Raw genomic sequence first — 25,861 nt, 5'->3', positions numbered from 1 at the left:
TATAATATGCCTTCTAGTCATGCATATGTGCTGTATAGATACATGTTACACACACACACACACACACATATATGTGACTACATCTGCATAAAATAAGGGATCTTCAAATAGTTCCTAGAATTGTGTATCATATCTTCAAAAAGTTCAAATCTCAAATCTTTTTTATACAAAAGAAAAAAGATGCCTAGCAATTCCAGAGCTAGAGCAGGCTCATAAAGAACTCAGGCTGGGTCTCCCATCTAGGTGGTTGAGATACCAGAACCTGGGTGCGCACTTGCTGCCTCACAGGAAGCTGGAACGAAGAGCAGGGTCACGCCCTCCAACACGAGATGTATGTATCTCAAGGGGAGTCTTCACTGCTGGCACAAACTGAAATATTTAAAAAGGTTTAAGATAGTTTGCTTGAGCTTGACATCCAACTCCATCATAGGTTTGTTCTCAAACAAATGACTCTACCTTTTCTTGCCTCCATTTAGCATTAGCCACGGCCCAGGGCTCCAGCATGGATTCAATGCATTAATGCATGGGAAATGTTTAAAATAGTTCCTGAAATGTTGCAAACATTCAAGCAAAAGACACTATAATACTAATACTATTCTCCAGAAAAAAAAAGATTCAGCAAAATACTATAGATGTTAGCATACTGAAGCAGTTAATAATTGATGCTTCTTTCTCAGCTGCCGTTATTCCACTCGAATAGAGATGGTCATATTCACTGCTTTCCAAAATTTCATGTTCTGAAGCAGTGAACTGACAGAGTTGCTTCGTGCTGAATGTCTATTCCAACAAATTAAAACTGACATTCATCAATTCTACATGACTTCCTCAGCGTCTATGCAACCACATAAAATGTGTTTACATACAAAAACCTAAAATGCAAATATATTCCCACTCATGCTACAATTATCCTTTCAACAATGTTAGTTTGAAGCATATGAAGTTACATCTTTATAAATTAAAAACTGATCACTTGTAGATTAACATAAATGCATTCAAAAATCTGTTACATTTGAAGGAGAAATAGATAGTTAGATTCACACATGGTTCCAACTCGGAAGACTTTGCAGCCTGCTTTGCTTGATACTGTTTGTTTCCCATGTAAAAGTGAGACAATAATTAACAAGTTAACAACAATAATATTCAAATCATTTAATATATATTATATACATGTCTCATCTATGTAATGTTTCAAAATATAAAGTAGGGGGCAAACAAGTGTTTCTGAGTATTAATAACTAAAAGGCAATAGAGACCTTAAACCTGAAATTGACAGCAACGACTTCAGCAAGGAGGTGGATTTTAATTTGTATTTGAACGGATGAAGAAGACATTCCAACAAACCTAGAAAGGCTGTTCCATGTTATCCAAAGCCTTTCTAGATTGGCAATAAAAAATACATCAGGGTAACTCCCCAACTAGTGCAATAATTGCATTTAAGGAATTATTAATAACTGTGTGTGCCACATACCACACATCATGCAGGCTATAATTCTTCATGTTTCTTTCAAAAGGGTAACTCACCACTCTTCACTTCTCTTTATTCCAGAATATAGGCCCTAAAGAAAATGATATTGACTATTGAATTATAACATGCACTTAATTATAATTATTTTATATTGACCGTACCTATCACTGAAAGGTAACATCAATGATCATGAATCCAGATAATGAGACTGGGCAAGTGAAGGGCTTGAATTTTATAAATACACATATAATCCATGTTCTGTAGAACAGAGGTAAGAAAAACATACTTTATAGTTTAGAAGTAGCATTGCTGTCCAGATTAATTCCTCACGGTTAATCTTTGATCTGACTAACAGGGATAATTGAAATCTCTGGATAATTCCCCAAATGCATTTCAACTAATAGCTCCATCTTCTTTCGTGTCAAGCCTTCTGATCAGAACTGACATCCAGCTGAGTTAACTGGTAGAAGAAATGAAATGAGGGTCCACCAGATAATGCAATAGTTAATCAGCCTCAGAAAAACAGTCGATTGGATTTTGTATTTCATAATGAACTCTGAGTTTTGGGAATGCCATCAAGGTGGAATCGCGTTTGATTCTTTTTTGTTATTAGAGAGCCAGGGTCTGAAAGCTACAGTTGAGAAAGCTACACGCTCGGACAAAGGCTTCAGCAGACAGATCTGAGGGAGCAATTCTTACATATAAACGTTTAATCGTGAGAAATTGCCCTGCAGTTAGCAGTAACAGTTTATATTTATTGCCTTGGTGTTTGGTTAAGAGACTCCATTTTTCTCTAAAGTGCTCAGATATACAAAATAACACACCTATGATGATTTCATTATCCTTTTTCCTTGATAACTCGTCACTTGGACATCTTTCCTTTGTTCTTCACCCTTTGTAAATTGTTTCTGGTTTTACTTCTGCACACATCCTTGTGTGAGTTCATGGTGGAGTACCACAGAAGCATGGCTCCAACACAAGGCTGATGCACACGCCTGTGAATTTTTCCATAGGATTTTCACCTCATTGAGACCCTTTTCCTCAACAGCCTCTTTAAACTTTGGAACGATTCAAATACACAAAATAACATACATTCTCAACCCTTCCTCTGGTTTGAGACTTATGTCTACTCTCCCTCACTTCTTCCTTCTTAGGAGGTAGAAAAATCACCAGATAAATTGACTCACTTGAGTGAGTGCTTACACACCCTACTGTCGTGGTGACAGGTGAAATGCATTTGCTCCTTCTACTGGTACTGTCCCATTGAACTGATTTGGTAGTTGAGCCTACCAAACCTGGACTTGACCTCAGACTTCTATTCATTACAGAGTTCTGAGCCAACATCATCACCCCATCTCAGAGCATGAGATAATCTTTGGCATCCTAAATTAATAGACACAGAGAGCTAGAGAAAATTTTAATGCAATTTCCCCAAAATAATGTATTTACAATGATGGATTATAAAATATGGAAAGGAAAGAATGGGAGAGTTGGTGGTTGGAAGAGAACTCCCCAGAATCCTCCCCAGATTCCCTAGAATTACACCTCACATAGGCATAAACCTAATATCCCTTTTCCCAGGCTGCCACTTCTGAAAAGACAACTTTACAACAACCTTTGACAAATGGAAACCTAGAGATTTTCCATTATTAAGCTAGGTCACAATAATGTTTTTTATATATTTGTTAAATACTATGTGAGAGGTATTAATAATTGCTTCAGTGTAAGTGAAAATGTAGTCATTTTTAAAGAAACGGTGGAGTATTATATAGCAACTTCAAACTTGGAAATCAAAATCTTGAATTAAAAGTTTCCTTTCTTACTGTGTGATCTTATGACCGTGGTGTTTCCCCCCGTTGTTACTGTGATGCTCCCAAAAGAAAATGTTGGAGAAAATGTTGCTCGTATCATAGTTGATGCTCAACAAATATGGGTCGATCCCCAATCAATGGTCTTTACTCAAGACAAACTGTACTTTAAAAGAATTTGAAAGCTAATATGAACATAGCGTGCACCCTCTTTATGTTTAATTTCTGTTAGATTTTTCTCGGCATTGAAAGCATTCTATCCAATGTTGCGTTTCCACAAAAACTGACATTTTGAATCCATGCTTTACTTCACAAACTAAGGATTTATTGTATAAAGCAGGGTGAAGCCAACTTCCTGAACAGAATTGATGTGAGGAAAAACTTCTTGGAGAAAAATCAACAACATAAATACCCTTTGCCGTGTTAATTAAATCTGCCTTAGACTTATCAAAGGCAGCAGACTCAAAGCGTTCCACATTCCCCATAGCTGAGCTTGATCATAACTTGACGTCTGATCTGCTTTTTGAAGTTTCAAGTGCATTCCTCTCCATGCCTGACGCCCTGCAAACAGACTTACATTTATGTTCAAACATGCCATAGATCCAGCTGAAGAATGATAAAATGACAGTTCCTTGATGTTTCATCTTTTTGTTGTTGTTGTTGTTAATATACTTTCATATAAGCCCATTTAAGTCCTTTTTGTGGGGACATGTAATTAACAAAAGCAATTCAGTTAATGTGTGCAGTCATGGGCATATCAATTGGGATTTTTTTTTTTTTGGAATCCAATCCATTTCCTAAAGACATTACTAACAGTCATTATTGCTTTAGAAGTAGCACCAACAACATTCTCAAGCAACAAAGAATCACTTTGATTATGCTTAAATGCCAGCTGTGGTGGGGAAGAATTATAACAGACTCTGCATTCATAGAAACTGTTTCTTTCAAGGAAGAAAAGAGGGGTTTTAAAAATATTGAAATAAAACTAGAATCAGCATTATTGAACTGCATTACTCTTTCCATAAGAGGAAGACACATAACCCTCCACCTGGAGTATAAAACGCAGTCTGTTGGTAGTCTTCAAGCCTAGTTCTTGGACAGCCATGGCAGAGACGGCCTACTCTTTTAAAACAAACATCCGGGTGTCCTTTTCTATCACCACTCTAGAGGAGTGATCAGCAGCCTTGGAAACACAGGACTTTTTTTTTTTTTTTTTAAGATTTAGTTAGTTTTATTGGAAAGTCAAATATATGGAGAGGAGCAGAGATAGAGAGGAAGATCTTCCATTCTATGATCCACTCCCCAAGTGACTGCGGTGGCCAGAGCTGAGCTGATCCAAAGCCAGGAGCCCTGAGTTTCTTCCATGTCTCCCACACAGGTGCAGGGTCCCAAGGCTTTGGGCCATCATGGACTGCTTTCCCAGGACACAAGCAGGGAGCTGGATGGGAAGCAGGGCTGCTGGGATTAAAACTTGCTCTCATATAGAATCTTGGCCCATGCAAGAGCTGCTAGTCTACTGTGCTGGGCCCAGCAAGAATTAAAAAAAAAAAAAAAAAGAAAGCAAGTATTATCATGCAAAAAGAATAAAAGTGACATAATGTGGCAATTCTAAAGAGAACTCCTACCACAAAGAGAGACTGTAATGTAGTCAGCCCATGCCAGGAGGGGTAAGAGGAAATAGAGCAAGGAGAGGGGAAAGCTGTATGGGGCAGTGGGAGAAAAATTAAAAGGCCAACGAAGATGCATTTGGATGTCAAGATCAGTCTCACTCAAGGACTGCGGGGTTGAATGAAAGAATTAACGCTTTGAAGGTCACAACCTTCATGAGAGGGGCACCATTAAAACCAGTGAGGGGAGAGATAAGGTCAGAGCTAAACAAATACATCTTCAAGTCTCAATTCTGCACAGATGCATCTAAGTAACCAGCCACAGAAACTCCCTCTAGAAGCAGTTCCACTGACTGCCTACAGAAACTTCACTGTGCCCCAGCCATGAGCACAATCTAGACACCTGCAGGAAAGCAACTAGTGGAGACCTTCCTCAGGGTCAGCTCTCCTCTGCCTGCAGCGAAGGCTCCTCTAGAGGTCTGATATTTTCTCTGGATTTTAACAATGAGACATTAAAAAGAGGCAGGATCAGCGTCTGAGGATTGGGAGTTCATTCCTTGCAAAACATTGATGTACTGATGCAACATGTTGATGAAACAAAGTTCCCGTATGGAACTATATCTTTTAGCTTGTATTGCAGTTCATCTATTAGTGAGTTTCATGTTCCAGACAGCATCAGTGTACTTGAAGAGTTCCATTCTGAACTCTGCTCCCCACTCCCACACTTGTGTCCAACTCTCTTGCAACCCAGGGTTGAGGAATCCAAGGCGCGTGCCTTATTCTGCTTGGAACAGCTCAGTTCCTTGAACATCCTTTTGGCTATCTGTAAAGAACTCCTGGAAGGATCTTGCAATGTCTTTTTTTAAAGCAGAAAGTAGGACTCTTAAAACCTAAAATAGCTTAGAACATTTTGCAGAATGAAAGAGGATGCTGCACTGCTGAAACTTGGCAAGTGACTTTTTCTTATGAATTATTGCTGTAATTACAAATATCCCTATCCAAAAATTGAATGAGTCTTAAATTTTAAAAATATCTAATCTAGCATTCAAAATTAACTTTTTCATCTTTGGTTATTTTCAGAAAGGCTAATTACCCACCTAGCTGCCTTCCACTAGCCTTCGGCTGTTCTCTCTCTGCTCTCAGGCCTTTGTGTAAGAAAGCCGGCTTATGACAATGGACAGTGAACCACTCGTCCTCACAGAGCCTGTCTTATATAGCCAAAGCGCGCTGAGTGACTTCCAAAACACCTTCTGCCTGCTGATGACTCTGTGATGCAGCAGAGCAAGCAGACTTGTAGCTTGATACTAGCTATAAATGATTTTGTTGAAGTTTTAACCGACACATAAAATTGAGCATATTTATGGGGTAATATATGATATTCCAATACGTCTGCATTTTGTATAATGTCCGATCATGATAAAGGAAATCTATCTCTCCAAGCATTTAACATTTATTTACGGTGAAGAAAACATTCTGTGTGTTTTCCTTCTGTATTTTCTGAGAAATGTGGGATGCATTGTTTTCTGTGCATCCTGGTGGATACACACGAATTGTCACATCTGTCCAGCCTTAATCTAGCACCTGTTCAATGGCCTTTCCCACCTGTTTCTATCACCAATAGCCCCCAGTCTCTGGAAACTATCATATTCTTGACTTGTATGAAATTGCCTTTTTAGCTTCCACATATAGGAACATCATATCACACCTGTCTTTCTGTACGTGACTTATCTGACCCAGTGTAATAACCACCAGTTCTATTCATGTGGTTGGAAATGACAAGATTTCATCTTTTTTCTAAAAGCCTGAGCAATAGTCCATTGTGTATAGTGTCACATTTTCTTTATTCACTGATCAGTTAAGGCAAAGCTTACCATTAAAAGTTACTTAGAACATGGAACCACAACCAAAGATCCTGAGTAGATGACAAAATCTTGATCAAAAAGAACAAAGCAGGAGATACTACGGAATCATGGCTTAAAACACATTACAAAGCTACAGTAATTAAAACAATATGATACTGTCACAAAAGAAGACATTTTGTCCAATGGAACAGAGAAACTAGAAATGACATCCACACAGCCACAACCAACTGCTCTATCACAAAAAGCCAAAAGTCATGCCTCTTTTTTTAAAAAAACAACACTTTTCAATAAATGACACTTCTTTCATAAAATTCTTGCAGGAAATGAAACTCTTGTGAAAAACTTAAAAGAATCATTATATTTAATATGTAGTTGTACATTTTCTTTATATTAAATAAGTCACTGTAAACTCAAAGTTTTGTTTTAAAGGTATAATCATAGGAAAGGAAAAATCACATCTTCTGTGGAAGGTTTTAGTGCCAAGTGACAAGTAGCTGGTCAGAGCCAATCATATGCTGGAAAATACATGTGAAATACAAATTGAGATTCTCATATGCTCAAATAATACTCCCACCGACGTGTAAGAAGACACATATGAATTCCAGTATTCTGAATTGAAAATTCTGTTCTCATTACAGAGATTTCAAAGAAACAGGGCACTAAGGACACTGGAGTGGGGTTAAGTTTCAGTTCACACTTCTGATTGGGGAAGGACATTGATAAAATAAAATTCAGGGGCAGTTGTGATGATCTGAGGTACAATACACCATAAGAACTGTAAGGTGGCACTTGTGATAAACCAATGGGTCACAATATATGATTGTACAAGCAAATAATTAAAGGAAAAGTCTGAGAAACATCTAAATTTAGTGTCTCAGTCTCTTTTATGTTACTATAACAAAACACCTAAGGCCAGATGCTTTATAAAGACAAGAGGTCTAGATGGTTCACTGTGATGGGAGACCTCTGGCTGACCACAGCACAGCAGAGTGCACCTAATGCAAGCACATGGCAGAGAGCTCACACGATGAGAAAGAACGCAAAGAGCAAGCCAAACAGGTGGAACTCACTCTATAACACCCCATCCGCAGGAGGACTAAGCTAGTTTCATAGAAGTCTGATTCACGTCTCAGGGGCCTGACTGAATTCAAGGGCTATGACCTTCTTCCACGTCTCTTGTGTGGGAGGTAGAGGCTCAAATAATTCTGTAATCCTCTGCTGCTTTTCCGAGGACACAGGCAGAGAGCTGGATCACAAGCGGAGCAGCTTGGACACAAGGTTGCACCCACACCAGATGCTAACATTATAAATGGCAGCTTTGCTAGCTGTGCTACAACTCTGCTCCCAACCCATGTCTATCATATTTTTAGCTCCATAACAGTGGACTGAAGTCTATATTTTTCACCATTCTTCTATCTGGATTGGCTGGTCCTTATAAACAAAGTGTCTAAAATTTTGCTACAATTAAGTGATTTAAACAAGAAAATGAACTTTATAGAGCAGAGAATAGAATACATACAGACAAAAAGATGCTTCTGATGACACACAGATTTAAGCCAACCTAAGTGTCACGATGGCTCTGCCATCCACTGTGAACAGAATGAGGGTATCTGATTTCATTTAGATACCAAACACAAAGAAACAATCAACAGCAGGAAACTCGAAAGAAATAACTAAGAGGAAGCAAAAAGCCCCCAAAAAATGGAGCTTCAGAGAAAGGTCAAAGCTGGAGATAGAATCAGTGAGTCATGCCCCAGGTGATGATCGGCCCTGCGAGTCCCGAACCCTCCAGGGAGGAGTTTGAAAAAAGAACAAAGTGCAACCCCTGGAGATGAAACCATAGAGAATGCTTAGGGTGCTGGAGCAGAATCATTGAAAAGAGGGGACATATGCTTTCCTCACCTGCCCAGTGTCTCTCCCAGTGCTGTGGCCAACTACAAGTCCTTTGCCACCTCCTCCACTCAGGGAGAAATAAGCCACTCCCTCCTTGGTGGCATCTGACCGGATTGCCATTGAAGAAAACAGCTGCCTTCCTTTCCCCAGCACGATGAGTGCTTGCTTTCCTGGGCCCGAGCTTGGTTTCCAAAAGAGAAGCTGTCACCATCATGAAAGTCAATAACCGCGGTGTCTAGCAGCAGAAGAGCTCAATGAACATTTGTTGAGTGAATGTTGACTGAAGCAAGCTGGGAAACAGGAGGGATAACATAAGCGTAGCACATCACAAACCATAAAGGAAAATGCCAACTGTGAAAAGGTCAGGAAAATGGTAAGGCGGCAAAGATATTGTCTAAATGTTACTGATTCAGATACTGATTGCAATCATACGTCAAGGGGTGAGCCCTTTGCAAACATCCTCTCATTTCATTTTTTAAACAATGTTTTCATGGCTTTAATAGTCCTCATGCAATAGATGTGAGATCGACATTCCACAGACGCGAAGTTACTTGTCCAGGCTCTCTTGGCAAATGGTGGAATTAGAATTTTAATTCCTGTTTGTATAGGATCACAAGCTGAGTCAGGCTCTCAAACTTAAGTTTACCCATTAAGCAGTGTTCCCTGACTTGGTGAAAGTACAGATCCTTTAAAATTTTTTCTGTTAAGATTTATTTATTTTTACTGTAAAGGCATATACAAAGAGTTACACAGAGAAACAAGCAGAGAGAATAGAAATTCAGTCTTTTTTTTTTTTTTTTTTATAAATTTATCCTTTAATTCTATTTTCCTTGACTTTTTTTTTTTAAGATTTATTTTTATTATTTTTTATTGGAAAGGCGGATACACAGAGAGGAGATACAGAGAGGAAGATCTTCCGTCCGATGATTCACTCCCCAAGTGAGCTCAACAGCCGATACCATGCCGATCCGAAGCCAGGAGCCTCCTCCGGGCTTCCCGCGTGGGTGCAGGGTCCCAAAGCTTTGGGCTGTCTTCTACTGCCCTCCCAGGCCACAGGCAGGGAGCCGGACGGGAAGCGGGGCTGCCGGGATTAGAACCGGCGCCCACATGGGATCCCGGGCGTGCAAGGCGAGGACCCAACCACCTGCACCATGGCGCCGGGCCCAGAAATTCAGTCTTTAATAAACCACTTAGCATTATATTCATATGTTAAGCAATTCTTTTTTTTAAAGATTTATTTATTTTTATTGGAAAGTCAGATAAAAAGAGAGGAAAGACAGAGAGGAAGTTCCATCTGCTGATTCGCTCCCCAAGCAGCCAGAGTGGCCAGAGCTGAGCCAATGCGAAGTCAAGAGCCAGGAGTCTCTTCCAGGTCTCCCACGTGGGTGCAGGGTCTCAAGGCTTTGGGTCGTCCTCTACTGCTTTTCCAGGCCACAAGCAGGGAGCTGGACGAGAAGTGGAGCCACCAGGATTAGAACCGGTGCCCATATGGGATACTGGCACATGCAAGGCAAGGACTTTAGCCACTAGGCTAACACACCGGGCCTACATTAAGCCATTCTAACTCATGAAATGCCCTTGGTTTAATGGTTTGTGCAATCTTTAGAAACACCGAAGTGCTCATAGAAAGAATATACGCTTGAGAATTGAATGATTTTTGATACTTTATGAATACAATTTCTTTGCTGAGTGAGCCACGTATGAAGGGAAAAGGGAGAATGCACCAGGCTTTCAATGGATCCTTTATCTGCTGTTTTTACTTCCAGCCTTATTTCACACTAAAAGCAATTGCAGGCCTCAGTGAAGGGCATGACTATGTTTAGGATATCCAGTGTTTAGTGGGTGCTTACTATTTGCCAGTCATTGTACTAATTATTTTACATACGTATTTCTCGACAAGGTTATAGATCAAATGCATCTGATGTATATTAGGTTTTTCTCAATGAATATGGTTTTATTTCATCAGTAATTGGAATGTATAGTGTTAACACTATTTAAATAACTAATAATAACTAACTAAATAACTGATAATTACTAAATAAATAATATTTAAATGTTATTTTGAAATGAGGTGCACTTTATTTTAGCTATTGCTATAGTCAGTTGAAATGTTACTTATTTATGAAAAAATTCAAAGGTTTTTTTTCCCACCTAGATTTCTTTTTTAATATTTATTTATTTGTGAGATTAAAGTTTTAAAGCTATATGGAGGATGAATCTTCTCATCAAATATTTGTTCTTAAATATTAAAAGATATAGATAGCCTTCTATTTTTTTCTTATTGTTTAAAATTTTGTTATTTGATTTGAAAAGCAGAGAAAGAAAGGGGAAGAGAGAGAAAGGGTGAGATAATCCAGTCAATTGTTTACTCCCTAGATGCCTGCAATGGCTGGGGCTGAGCCAGGCTAGGACCGGAAGCCAGGGACGCGTTCAGGTTTCCCACGTGGGCAGCAGGAGCAGTTATTGGAGCATGCACCTGCTGCTTCCCAAAGGACACAGTCACAGAATCTGTAATCCCAGAGTCAGAACTGGGACACAAGCACTTTGATTAAGTTTTATCCCAAATGACATCTTAATCACTGGAGCAACAGTACACCTTAGAATTTGGGTTTGTTTGTTTGTTTATTTGTTTTTAGATTTACTTTTGTTTGTTTGTTTGTTTATGTTTGTTTTTTACTGGAAAGTCAGATATACAGAGAAGAGGAGAGAGAGGAAGATCTCCTGTCCGTTGATTCACTCCCCAAGTGAATGCAACACTAGAGCTATGCCCATCTGAAGCCAGGAGCCAGCAGCCTCTTCCAGGTCTTCCACATGGGTGCAGGGGCCCAAGGCTTTGGGCCATCCTTGACTGCTTTCCCAGGCCAAAAGTAGGAAGCTGGAAGGGAAGCAAAACCTCTGGGACCAGAACCAACACCCATATGGGATACTGGCGTGTGCAAAGCGAGGACTTTCCACCACTTGGATACCGCACCTGGGCCCTAGATTTTGTTTTAAAATTCAGTTCCTTAAGCTGCCATTTCTGCTTTCAATGAAGCAGAAAGTGACTTAGGAAACATTTTCAGAGTTGCTGGATATGAAGGAGCCATGCAGTAAGCAAATCAATGAAGCAATTAGCTTTTTACAAAACTTGAAAAGGAACCAAGCGTCATATAATTCATAATGCAGCATTAAGAGCATAAACATACTTCCCATCATAGCATTCTCCTTCCTTTCTGGCACATAGGTTCAGGAACTCAACACTGGAGTCACCAATCCTGCCTCGGTCTATACAGGCTGGAAGCTGGAATGAGAAATCAGATCCAGGAATTGTGCATATATCATGAAACACATGCATCTGTCGATATTCTAACCAGTAGGTCAAAAGTCAGACCTAAGGTCTAACTTTAAATAAATGACCTTTGCAATCACTACTGACTACCTTAAAGATGTATGAGATAGTGTTATAAAACAAAATTAGCCAATATGTTCCAATGATTTAAAATTCTAATGTTATGATATAAAGTAATTTTTCTATTGATAAGTGCTCCTGCCTGTGAAGATCAAAGAAAGGCAAGGGGCAAAAACATGAAGACATCAGTTTGTTTAATGGTGACTCAGATGTAAAATCATGCTTTCCTTTAAGAAATCAATAAACTACAAACAATCGCTAATGTGTTAACTAAAGTATCCACTTGTATCTTTTCCTTAAACAAGAATGTAACCTTCGAATTTCAGTAATGAAAACAAAGCTTAAAAATGGAAAACAAAGCTTAAAAATGGAGCCAATGTAGTGGTGTAGCAAGCTAAGTCTCCATCTGCCTGTAGCACTGTCATCTCAAATTGCAACTCATTTGTGTCCCAGGTGCTCCACTTCTGAGCCAGCTCCCTGCTAAAGCAGCTGGGAAAGAAGCTTGGGCTCCTGCACACCTATGGGAGACCTGGAAGATACTTTTTACTCTTTGGTTTGCCCTAGCCCAGTACACAGGGAAAACCAGCAAATGAATTTTCTCTTCTCTCTCTCTTTCACTTCTTCTGTGTGTGTATGTCCACTGACTCTGAAGTCTCCATTTCAAATACATATTAAATATCTTAAAAAGAAACAAAGCCCTTAGAATGTCCCTTATCCCATAGTATCAAGTGCCTGGAGAACCCATGCACTCCCAGGCACAGCGAGTGTGGATGAGGGAAAGGGGACTTGGGGGAGTGAGGACTGCTGAAGGAGTGTGTCCTGGAAAAGGACTCACCGGTATGCACGAGGGCTGCCACTGGGAAGAGGCCTGAGAGAGCAGCTTGGGGAACTCTGCTGTCAGGATGCAGTCCCTGCAGGTGAGCACAAGAACCAAGGCTGGGGCAGTCAGAGCAGGCCAGCTTACAACATGAGCCAGCATACGTGTAACTCAGGTCTGGAGGTGGGCCAGGTTGGGCCAGTTCATATCACCCACTGGCAGACTTGAGAACCTAGATGGGGTACAGGACAGGACAGATTGGGCTACAACATGAGTCAGTTCACATTAGGAATGGGACAGGGGACTGCCTGGGCTGGGCAAGGCAACAGCAGACACCAGCATGAGCTGGAACCTGGGCAAGCCTAGGCCAGGCCAACAAATTCTGAGGTAAAGCAGGCCATGTCAGACTGGGCCATTGACCCCACCAGCACTTGTGGACTTGGGACAGGGGGGTGCAAATCCATTAGGGGAGCTGGGTTGTTCTTGAGGTTTAAAGCCTGCCAGCAGGCCTCAGGGTCACAGAGGGTGACGCAGCAGTGTTTTTCAGCCATAAGAACCACCAGGGACAAGCTGGTGAGGAATGTCCACTTATTCAGAACAGATTCCAGGGTTATAAAGGTTCAGGAAGGAAGGGCAGGAGCTATCTTTTGGTAGACTCGCGCCATCTCCACCCACCAAAGACACTGTCATTGGCTATATGATGCATCAATTTTCCTTGACCTTCTAGTCATGTCAGGGGTTATGTTCCATGCGTATTCCCCTTGATCTTCTAGCCTTGTCCAAGGTCATATTCCACGTGTAGGGCTGAAAGCTGTGCCTCAGGCCATGGGCACGTAAGCTCTAAGCCACACTGACCAGGTAGCAGGACAGGGGTCTGGAGCAATTGCCCACAAGCTGGGCTCTTCTTTTGAGCCACTGTTCTTATTGCTGAGGGTGAGAGTTGGACTCAGTGGCAGACTAGACCAGCCAGGGTTCCAATACCTGTTGGCCTGCATATCAACTAGGTTAGGAGGAGACCCAGGCGGGGCTAATCAACTGTATCCACTGATGCATGCATGAGCCAGAGTAAATGCAGACTGGTTAGACCAGTGCAAAACCAGCTGGCAAGTTTTAGGACTTCTGTTAAGCCAGAGTGTAGAACCACGTGGAGAGTGCATGATTCTAGACTAAGAGTGGATCCAGTAAAGAAACTGTGGGCATGACTTTTTTGGATTTCAACTCCCATTAGTGAGCATGAGAACCAGAACTGGAGGTGGCCCTGGCTAAACAGGTGGTGGCACCCACTGGTATGAGTGTGGGATGGATAGCAGAGTTGGTTGGATTGAACTAGACTTCAACACCCAGTGACATGTATTAGAGCTGAATGGGATGTAGGACAGATTGGACCATCTGCTGCACAAACTGGCAAGCACAGGAACTAGGACTAGGGTCAGGCCTAGTGGAGATTATTGGGGAATTCTCTGATGAGGCTGCAGCTCCCACTGGTGAATGCGAGGGCCAAGCATGTGGTGGTTAGTGTTGGGCTGTGCCACAGCATCCATTGGTTTAGGTAAGAGATGGGAGTGGAGACAGAACTGACACAGCAATCGCAACTACCAATGTGTGTGTAGGTTGTTGTGGATGACAGACTGAGTCAGACCCATACTGGCAAGCACACACAAGAGTCAAGCCTGGGATCACTTCAGATGAGGTTTCTTTGGGGATCCCTCCAACTGAACCACTGGACTCAGAACTCCCACCATGGGGAGAATCACAGGATCTGTGGTCTGGCTGTGGAGTGCATGTGTCAGAACTGTGCTTCCTCAGTGGCTTAGACGGAGCAGTGAGCAGCATGCCCAGATGTGCATGGAGGATATGGCAGTTCATTGAAGCCCACAGAGTATATCTGGTACCATAATGGAAGATGGAGGGCAGAACAAATTGGTTAACTACTCCAGCCAATATCTGAAAATGGAGACTCTGAGGTGGACTATGTCAGCCAGCAATCCTTGGAAGGATTTACTTATCCTTGGATTGGCAAAATCAGCAGTATTTCAGAACTATCACACTACTGAAACCACTTGGGCAAAACCCGCAGAGGATGCTCCACACCGGAGACCTTGGGATGGCATCAGCTGGCCATTCCTTATCCCAGGGTACTCAAAGAACCGGGAGGCTGGATGTGGGCTCTCCCTGTACATGCCCTCTTCTCCCATTTACAAGAAGAAAAAACAAATGGAAACAATGGTCACACCCACTTTCCCCTAACCTTCAACCTTCAGTTTTCCTGTTTGCAAATCTTCTTAATACCTGACACAGTAGAAATCGCTCAGCTTTCCAACCTGCATTCAGTTGCCGTGCTATATCCTATGTCATGCAGCGTCTGTAAAGTCAACCCAATACTCACGCGACAGTGAGACCGGAAATGGCAGATGTTCCAAGATTATTAGAAAAACAGTTTACTGTGCCCAAAGAGACATTGCTGCTCACACTTTAAGAATCTTAGTTTAGGCACTATTGTTAAGAAAATGTTTATTAACCAGCCTTAATCTTCACGAATCACCCAAGTGCCTCATCCACACACCTGCTCACTCACAGAGAGTCTCTGTGCTGTGACAGAAAAAAATGCATCAAGAGGTAACCTCAAGCACAGTTTATTCATCAAAAACAGACATGGGATAGAAAAATGTGTCAGAATTATATAGTAAAGTGTATTTGGGCACAAAAACTGATACATTTCTATCAATACAGGATAAAAAAGGTGTTTTGGAGTTGCACACAAGACTAAATGTGATTTAGTTTTGTTGGCATTGCCTGAACTGATTGAATTTATTATGTTATTTATATCTATTATGTCAAATATTAAACATATATTCTGATAAATGAGAAGCTACTGAGATGGCATTGGATTTTTACAAATAAGTTGAAGAAAGTTTCATGTAATTGGAAAATGATGAAAGATGTTAAAATTTGGCCAATTTTGTTCTCTCATTAAATTTGGTTCTTCAGTGTGTTTTGGATCTGAAATACACTTTTTTGTCTTTATTTTAAAATAAAGTCACACACAGAGCATTTGTAATTCCTGCTTAGTCCTGGAAATCCATGTGTTAAATTTCCTATTGTTTTACTACACTCTTTCTAAATGGAAATGACTACTTTAATACAGTTTATTTGATGCAAAGACTTTAAAATTTTCATGCAATCCTCTGGAATTTTACTTTTTTCGCATCTATGTTAGCAGAACTGAGAAACTGCAGAATCAGTATTGCACCAAAAAAGGAAAAGGCTACACTTTTGAAAAACTGGAAATATTCAGAGTGTAAAACAGTCTTCCCAGTAAGTGAACTCTGAGCCCCAGCACCGCTTGAACCACACCTTGAAACAATCACCTGCCTGCAAACTTTGCAAAAGTCACACTTGCACTGATGGTTCCAGGAGGAGCAGTGGAGAGGAGGGGAGACTTCAGTGCAAACACACACATTCTTCACTAGCTGATTCTGGCTTGCACACTTCACACCCTGAGCACAGCAGCTGGCCTCCAGAGGCTCAGAGGAAAGAAAAAGTACCTGTAGTGTTTGTTTTTGCTTTGTTTCATTTTTGTAAGAAAAGATCCTTTTACTAAAAAAGAAAACCTTGCCAAATAAGCACTGAGAGAGTTTTCTGGGTTCCCCCAGGTTCTTCGCAGCAACAGCCTGCTTGAATCTACAGACTACTGGTTGCACAATCAGAGAACGCCCTGCCAAATCGGTTTTGTGGAAGACAAGTCTGAAGATTGTGCTTCTGTAAGTAGAGAGAACTCTCGGGGTGTTGTACTACAAAGCTGAGACGTGAGCGTGGGTATGTGTGTTTGGGACAGAAGTGTGTCATAATGAAACAAAGGCTGGGAAAGTATCATTTTGAAATCACATAAGTGTATTACTTGGATTATGGAAAAAATAACATATAAGGATCCTTCAAAACCTCATAGAAAATGGAATTAAAGTTAGTTTATTATGGTTCAAGATAGAAATCCATGCATGCATTCTGCAATACAGTTCTTAGAAATTTTTGAAGTGCGAATATTTGCTCATTCCAACACGATTTCTTTGATGAATCTCTGAAAATGAAACACATATTTATGTCTTCAAAAACAACTGATATATATATATTCAGAAATATACAATATATATATTCAGAAATATATAATCATAAAAGACCATTTTTGATTCCTTTAACAAAAGCTGTGTAAAAATTTCCTACTATGATTACAAGCTAGAATCATTGTTTGAAAATCTTTCCAGTCCAAGAATAAAGAGGCAGGCCTTTTCAGTATTCCATAGCTTATCTTTGAAAAGCAAGAAATGTTATTTTGGTTAAGCCATGCGGTTACTAGGGCTTAGAACGTGAGTATAGACTGTTAACCTTAATATGCGCTTTCCTATGTATTCTATAAAGCTATGTTTCCTTCTTATTAAACTCAAAAGCTCTCAAGGGGCCTTGATTAGAGAAATTCAGGAAGAGTGTTTTCTGAAGAGGAGATAAAAGTGGTGCAGTTCTCATGACTAAATTGAGAGCATCAGCTCTGAGATATTCCTGGAGGTAAGGTGCATGCCAGCATTTCTACTGAAAGAGGAAAAAGAGAGACAGATTGGAGGAAGGGGAAACTGATAATGGAATGGAAATGCTTTTTGTCCATGATGAGTAAAACCAGACAATCAGAACTGGCAGACAGACAATGCAAAAACCTCATCCTGCAGAATCCCATAGCACCAAAATTAATGAATCAATTAAATCTGACAAATTAAAAACAGAGTCCATTCAATGGGCACGTGGATTTATTTTAGGCAAATGATTGTCCTTCAGCTATTTTTAGTAGTTTTGAGCCCTTTGCCAAAAAACTGGTTACAAGCCAAACACTGTTTGGGGAAAATAAACACGATTAAGCAAGAAGTAATGTAACAATGATACCTTCTCTGCAAACTGGATCTTGAGTCAGGCTGGAAAATTCAGGCATTTGCTGATGCAGATATCCAATTACACAGCTACACATTGTGAAAGAGAAAAACAGAAAGTAAAAACTATCTCTTGCCACACTTAGCTTGGAATTCATGTCTGAACAATGCCGGAATTGGAAACTCATTCACTTAAAGAATGCATGAAAATTGGGTCACTAAAATTTGTAGGGTAAAGGACATAGATCTTCTCCAACTGCTTCATAGTTTGAGGTTCTGGATTATATGTCTAAAATTGGAAATATTAACGTTGACAGGCAAATATAAGAATTACCACTGAATCCACATATGAAAAAACAATGTTCTCATCCTTCATGAATTCCAAAAAACACATATGTGAACATAAAACTATGATACTTTAAGACAAATTGGATTATCAATGTCCCTATAGTTTGTAATAGTTGAAACGGGCACCAACATTAACGATCATTCATGATTCTGATCCTAAAAGGAATTACCAAAAAACAGATCCTAAATTACCTGTAAGTCAACAACTGATTCAAATCCGGTTTAGGCCAAGTGTTCATTTACTGCACTGCAACGTTTAGATTTGTGATTTCTTAGAACTAAGTCCCTTGGTATTATTATTATTTTCTGAATTTAAGATTATCTCCACTTGAAACATTTTTGAGGGATGGTTTCAGCTTGGAAAACATCCAGGGTGTTGTGTGAATAGCACCTTACCGCTGTTTTTATTCAAGCATTAGGCCATGAGTTCTAGTCATTTTTTCAGTAGGGAAACATATGTATTACCTGGTTTAATGAGTAATCTACGGAGAGTCGTTTGAAGCTGTTAGTAACAGTGATTGGCCTGCCGAACAGGCGCGGCTAGATGGCACGTTCAGCTCAGAAATCCCTTTCAGTGGGTTTTCAAAATGAAAACTCTCTCTCTATTTTTTTTTCCAAGTAGATTTCTTCTGTGAATCCATATAATTCAATTTTATTTCTCAGTTGCCAGTTTGAAAAAAGCAATTAGTCTTATGCTAATCTACAGAGTATAAAAAAAGCATGATGATTTAGAAAAACAGAAATGTAGAAGAGAACAATGGGATTGGAAGGCCATCGCACAGCCAAGAGCTGAGACGCGATCTTAACAGAGGTCCTTTCCATGGTTACGGTGACTTGAGCCATCTCTGCTGCCTCGCAGGGTCCACAGCAGCAGGCCACAAGAGTCAGGAGGCAGACAGGAACCAAACTCGGGCGCTGTAAATTGAGATGCAGGTGTTTCAAACAATAGCCCAACATCATTTCCTAACATACACTTTCATGTGGCTCGCACATGGTAATGCAACCCAAAGGCAACAGTGGAAAAATCTTAGATGAATGACTTTTATTTTATATTGATTCTTCAAATACAACTATATTCTTTCTATTCTAAAACTAGAAAAATAGTTAAGAAAACAAACTTCCTTTTTGAAGAGCTGTTTGTGAAAGAAAATAGATTCAAATGACCAATAAAGTAGTCAGAGACCTATGAAGGAATATTTTCAGCATTCCATTCCTCATATTTATCAAAGTTTCCATCAAGTTTCAAAGTCATTTTTATTTTAAAAAAATCAAATTTAAAATAAAAAAAAATAGGTATAGCAAAAAAGTTCCAGTGGTGCCAAAATTATTAGTGTTCCAAAATGCTGACTTATAATATTTGATTTATCCTTTTATCTGCATATGCATGTGCTGTATGTAAATATGTATATTTAATTGTTTCTCGGAATGTTTAAGAACAAGTTGGAAATGGAAGCCGCATCCTGTCTATGCAGCGCAGTGTGGAACATAATACAGTAATGTGCTACACAGTAACATTTCTACCCAAAAAGAACTGCCAAAGCAGGAGCGATCCTACAATATTATAATGAAGTCGAATCTTTCCTTTTGGCGTAGTGGTCCTGACCTCATAGCCAAGCGCATTACTCATGCATCTGTGGGGATGCAGGTGTTAACAAAACCGTGCTCTGCCACTTTTAAATAAGTATTGCACATGTAGGTAGATACTAAACATAGTGGTTGATACTGACAGTGAACAACTCTGTTACAAGTTGATATATTCTCTACACAGTATTTAATGAAAGTTTGCTGGGAAAGGGAATAATGCCTTGTTACACACGTGGTAGCCTCGTTCATCTTCCACATCAAGAGGAAATGTCTGAATGTGTGCAAGACACATCATGTGTGCCTGATGGCAAAAGCACCTAACAACATCGTTTTTAAAATTGTCCTTGTTGCTAAATGACATTTTGAAACGTATTCGGGAATTGTTAAGGAGAAGCAAAGTCCTTCCTGCAGAAAAGTCTCATAATGCATATGAATGTGTGTACACATATATGTGTGTGCATATATATACATATAATGCAAATGTGTATATATAAAAATTTATGTATTTATATAGTAAGTGCAGGTGGCAAAGATCAGCCGAAGAAGAAACCAATTATCTGACAATCAAAAGAGAACAGTTATGACTATTGCACAATTTCTTCCATACAAACTGTTGAAGATTTCTTTGAAATTATTGCAATGAGTATTGACATAAGCACAGCAACGGGATACTTTCTGAGACTGATGCTCAAAGTGAAAACGGATAAAATGAAAAATTAAATAGTAGGATAATTCTATAATATGTCCTACCCAAAATATTTAAATTTGTTCATGCCTTTTGATCCATTTCTGGATGTCAATTCTAAGAGGATGACCAGGGTTGCCTGCTGATTGCTGTCAAGTATGGTTAACGTATAGGTTGTCCATCCACAGTGGGCTGGCTTCGAACATGGATTCTGGAGTCAGACAGCTTTGTTTTGAACCCCAATTCCTTTTCTTTCCTGCTACGCAATCCAAAACAGCGCTGCAGTTTCTACGCGAGACAAGCTGCCAAACAGAGATGATGATAAAAGCATTTTCTGCCTGAACTGTTAGGATTACAGGTGTTCTCTCTTGTACAATGTTTGATTGTGCCTGTACCTATTAACATTCCGTAAAATAAACACTGGGTGGTAGGAGTTAGACATCGCCTGCCTGCCTTGCGGTTTACTTCTGATCATTAGCTCCACAATGACTTAATTCAGCCTTTATAAACCAGTTTTATAAAAACTATTCAAGCATTTGGGGAGGAAAAAAAAAAGCTCACAATGTACATTAAAAATAAGTAGACAATAAAACACACAGGATGGCCAAGCTGGAGCATCCAGTGCGGAGCAAAGGGGCTATAGGCAGTAGTGAATATTGCTTTTAAAAACGTTAAATAATAGAGTATGTTATAGCTGCTGTTATGACCTGGGGCAGTGGCAAGGTGTGCAGGTCAATGTTGGTATGTCCCTGTGTGCGGCTCCAGTGACTGTTTCCCTGAATATGTGTCTTATAATAGTATCTTATTTAAATATTGAATATGTCCAATTAAAGCTATTTTTAAAAAAAGACAAACACAGGAAAAACCAGGCTGTGGGAGTGCTCAGCCAAGCCGGAGGAGAGTGAAGAGACAAGGAAGGTGTTCACGCTCAGCTCCTGGACACTGGCCAATGACCTGCGTGTTCCGGAATGCTGACACAAGTAGGGGACTGTTACGTTGGCATGGATGCCTGCGTTTCAAATATGGACTGAACTGTTTCATGTAGCTTGGCCTGTTGATGCCAAAAAAGCAGTCAGACGAACAGATCTGACATTGCCTTTAAAATCTGAGTGTTTACACAGTTGCTTAAGTATTTTAAAATTCATTTTCACCTACAGAAACATTATTAAAATAGCTCAGAATAGCATCAAATTTCAAATCTTCAAAACTTCTTTGTATAGAAATTCTGCTGCTATAGCGGTTTCAGGAGAACATCTATCAATCAAGAAAATACAATAATAATTAATGCTATTCCTCATTAAAATGTACTTAACCTTCAAAGACGTTGATGTAATGTTTATTTGTTGCCAGCAGAAGTTTGCTTTGAACTAACTTGTTTGCTTCTATTTTTCTTTCTAAAACCCAAAGAAAATTAAAGAAGTAATCATTGGATCTTTGTCCATTTAAATTTTCAAGGTTAAAAAAAATGAAAATGAAAGAAAAAAATTTTTTTAAAGATTTATTTTTATTTTTTTTTTTTTATTGGAAAGGCGGATATACAGAGAGGAGAGACAGAGAGGAAGATCTTCCGTCTGATGATTCACTCCCCAAGTGAGCGCAATGGCCAGTGCTATACTGATCCAAAGCCAGGAGCCTCTTCCGGGTCTCCCACGCGGGTGCAGGTTCCCAAAGCTTTGGGCCGTCCTGGACTGCTTTCCCAGGCCACAGGCAGGGAGCTGGAAGGGAAGCGGGGCTGCCAGGATAGAACCGGCGCCCATATGGGATCCCGGGCGTGCAAGGCGAGGACCTTAACCACTTGCGCCATCGCGCCAGGCCCGAAAAATTTTTTAAAATAGGTTTGAATAGTGTCACACAAGGGAATTTATCACAAGATAATTTTTGTTTGTGTCATTGCAGTATTATTTTTCTCTTTTGTAACACTGAAAAAAGCTTACTCCAGATGTTTATTAGAAACTGACAAAGTATGAGAAACAGAAGCAACATTTCTGTCCTTCCATTCTGGATATCACACTGTTTTATAGATCAGAGACAGCTCTTTCTGTAGACAGCACCTGACATAAAATCTTGTACAAAATCTTGATGGAATCAGATTATTTACTTGGAGCTATATTTTCCAGAAGCATCTGAAATAATGAAAAGAGATGAAGGACAATTTTCCCCTTGCTAAACTGGATTAACACAATCATTAAGCAGACAACCTCTGTCAGCAGTAATGAGGGTGATTTTCTAGGCAGCCATAAGTGCTTCCTTCTGAACTGGGGTATCTCTGAACGATTGAAATATTTGGCTGGAAGACTCTGAAGGGACAGCGATAACCTGTGCACTGTGGTGTGTTGAGAAGAATCCCTACTTAGTGTCTAATCTCAAGTTCCAGTGGCAACCAACCCTGCTGAGATGTAAAAATCAAGATGTTTCTGGATGTTTTCTGGCCAGAAAAAGAGCAAAGGAGTGTAGGGGATGGACAATGCATAATCACACCCACGTGGAAACAGAACACTACATTTCCCAAGCCTTAACATCCAGTCGCTGATGAAGTATACCATATTCACGGCTTTCAATTTGAGGTGCTCCTCACCCTTCCTCACGAGGGGGAGGCACAGGTTCCACTTTGCCCCAGTCACATCACTTCTCTTCAAAGGATATATGCACTAGGAGGAAAGATTGAAAAAGGAAGTTCCAGGGGACAGTCAAGATCAGTTCAGGGTACCTGATGACTAATCAAAATCTATTAATTCATTGGTTTTAACACCAAATAAAACCCAATGTCAATCACATTTTAGACCACTAATTTCTAGATGAAAAATACCACATTCATTTACCCCCCATTTATCAAATATAACACAATAAAATAACTTGTCACCTGAAAACAATAAATGAAAACATACCCTAATCTTACTATCCAATGAGCCTACTGTCTGCTCCAGGTTATCTCTTTCTATATCAACTCATTGTTTCCAAATGGGAAAGTGGACTCTGGGCCAAAAATCATATTTTTAAAGAGAATACTGGAATTCAGTGTTCTATATGAGCTGTACTCTTGGCCTATACCATTTTTTTTTTTCAAAATTGTGTAAGCAAAAACATAATGCACCTTTGGGTGAGATCAGCTGCTCAATGTCCTGTCTCTGACATGCATTTGTTTTAATCAACTTGACATCAGTCTTGTTACCTGCCAACTTTTAGTTGACCTGAATTTAGGATCCCTGTTTCTAGGCAACTGTTTCGAACAGTTGCTCTCCAGCTCATAAATGCTATATCTATGACCAAGAATTTTACCAAAAACCTTTTCTGGTTCAGTCTTGTTTAATTTTTTTACTGTACAGGCAGATTTACAGAGAGAAGAAGAGACAGAGAAAGATTTGTCTCCCCAGGCAGACTCCATCGTCTCTGTGTGTTCACTCCCAGATGATGGTTTGGGACAGTCTTACCTGATCTGGAAAATGATGGATAATGGTCATGAACTACCCCAGTTTATTTTGCTTTTCTCATATGTCTCTGTGTGTAGAAATTTCACCCCAATCAGTCCTCTTCGTCCACTGTCCATTCTGTTTCATTAGAGTATTTACAATTCTTCAGGTATCCATTTTTCTTTACCCATTGTATTAAATTAGCTTGCCCTGCCCTGGTACCCTTTTGTTGATTCGGAAATTCATCCTGATTTTTTCAATCCAGTTATGTTCAGGCAAGACAATTATTTCAACTTTCAAGCATAACTCGTTGAAGCAGAGAAAAAAAAATCACATTCTTTCTTCAAAATTAATTCCAAGGAAATGTGCTGCAGTTTCCAGTTCTCGTTACTTATTTGGATCTGACAGCTGGTTTTCCAGTTACTTCAATGCCATGTTCCTTCAAAATTGGCGTGTCTTAAAAGAGAACAAACGGTTGCCATTCTTTAAGAAAGTCCTGCTCACTATTGTGTTCTTACATTCTTGTAGAACTTTTTTCTCCATCCTTAGTATATCCATGCTTTCCAGCTACTGTTGAGAAAGCAAATAGCAGACAAACACACTTGCTGTGTTCCTATCTCCGGTAAAACTATTCATCATATTCCATTCCATCAAACTAGAAGCCAACAAAAAACATTCTACTCTCTGGCTTATAGTTTTCACTGTTTTGCTGAAACTGCTGTAATTAATGTTACCACTCCAATGTTAGTTCTTGTTGAATTAACTCACGCCATACTCCCATGGTCTTCTGAAAACTGATATCTGTGGCTTTAGTGCCATGATTTTCTCTTCTTAACTTAAAAAAAAGTTTGTTTATTTTTATTTGAAAGGCAAATAGTCCAGAGAAAGGAGAGACAAATGGCCCTCAAAGAGTTACAACTGCCAGCCTGAGTTGATCCAAAGCTGGGAACCAGGAGCTTCTTACGGGTCTCCCACGTGAACAGAGGGTTCCAAAAGAATTGGGCCATACTCTGCTGATTTGCCAGGCCGTGGCCATACACAGCGAGCTGCATCAGAAGTGGAGCAGTTGGAACAGGGGCTGGTGCCCATATGGGATGCCAGCATGGCAGGCAGAGGATAAGGCTGCACCTGCCCAGTGATTTTCTCTCCTAATTCTTCTCCTATCCCTGGAGTTTTCCACCTACCCAGAATTTTCCTGTGATGTCTCCAAAGGTTTCTACAAAAGCCGCACCTCTATCTAGTGCTCTCACTAGCCCATTCCATTCCTCCATGCCTTCAGTCCCATCTGTATGCTCATTGCCACTATCTCCAGACTGTACACTAATTCCAGTCTCTGTGAGGCTCATTCAGTCTCATTTAGTGAGACTGAAGCAATCCTTCCAGAACACATTCTGCATCCTGATTTTTTCATTCAAAAAAAAAAGATTTACTTATTTTATTTGAAAGGCAGAATTTAAAGAGAAAGGAGTATTTCATCCAATTGCTCACTTTCCAAGTGATGGCAGCAGCCAGCACTGAGATGATCTGAAGCTGGGAGCAAAAAAGTAGTTGCAAGTCTCCCGTGTGGGTGCAGGGCCCAAGGACTCAGAACAGTCTCTGATGCCTCCTCTGCAGTTCAAGCAGAGAGCTGTATCAGAAGTGGATCAGTTGGGACCTGAAACAGCACTCCCCATGGGATGCTGGTGCTGCAGCTGAAGGATTAGCCTGTTTTGCCACACTGTCAGATCCCTCAAACCTTCCATCTTTAATGATGACTTTGGGCCTGGCACAATGGGTCAATTTGCTAATTCTCCACTAGCAGCACCATTTTCCGATAGGGGCATAAGTTTATATCTCAGCTTCTCTATTTCCTGTCCAGCTTCCTAGGATTGTTTCACCCAGGGTAGCAGCAGAAGATGGTCCAAAGCCTTGGGACTCTGTACCCATGTGGGAGACTGGAAGAAACTCCTGGCCCCTGACTTTGGTTCCACTCAACTCAAGCTACTGTGGCCTTTTGGGAAGTGAATTAGCAATTGGAAGATCTTTCTCTATCTCTCTTTCTCTCTGTAAATCTGCCTTTACAATTAAAAACAATCCATATAATGATG

General features: G+C 40.1%; 1 protein-coding gene across 1 annotated transcript in view; it reads left to right on the top strand.

The window, feature by feature from the left end:
• LOC121158159 (SPHK1 interactor, AKAP domain containing) overlaps positions 1-25,861 on the top strand; it is a 125,553-nt gene that overhangs the window by 3,730 nt on the left and 95,962 nt on the right. Inside the window, exon 3 of the mRNA XM_040982777.1 lies at positions 16,494-16,601. Coding sequence (XP_040838711.1) covers positions 16,494-16,601 — 108 coding nt within the window. The remainder of the gene's footprint in view (positions 1-16,493; positions 16,602-25,861) is intronic.

This window comes from Ochotona curzoniae, unplaced genomic scaffold (assembly GCF_017591425.1).
Source record: "Ochotona curzoniae isolate NIBS_2020 unplaced genomic scaffold, NIBS_Ocur_1.0 contig_3643, whole genome shotgun sequence".
NCBI classification, from domain to species: domain Eukaryota; kingdom Metazoa; phylum Chordata; class Mammalia; order Lagomorpha; family Ochotonidae; genus Ochotona; species Ochotona curzoniae.
Note: the sequence above shows the minus strand (reverse complement) of the source record. Positions and strands in the feature narration are given on the sequence as shown.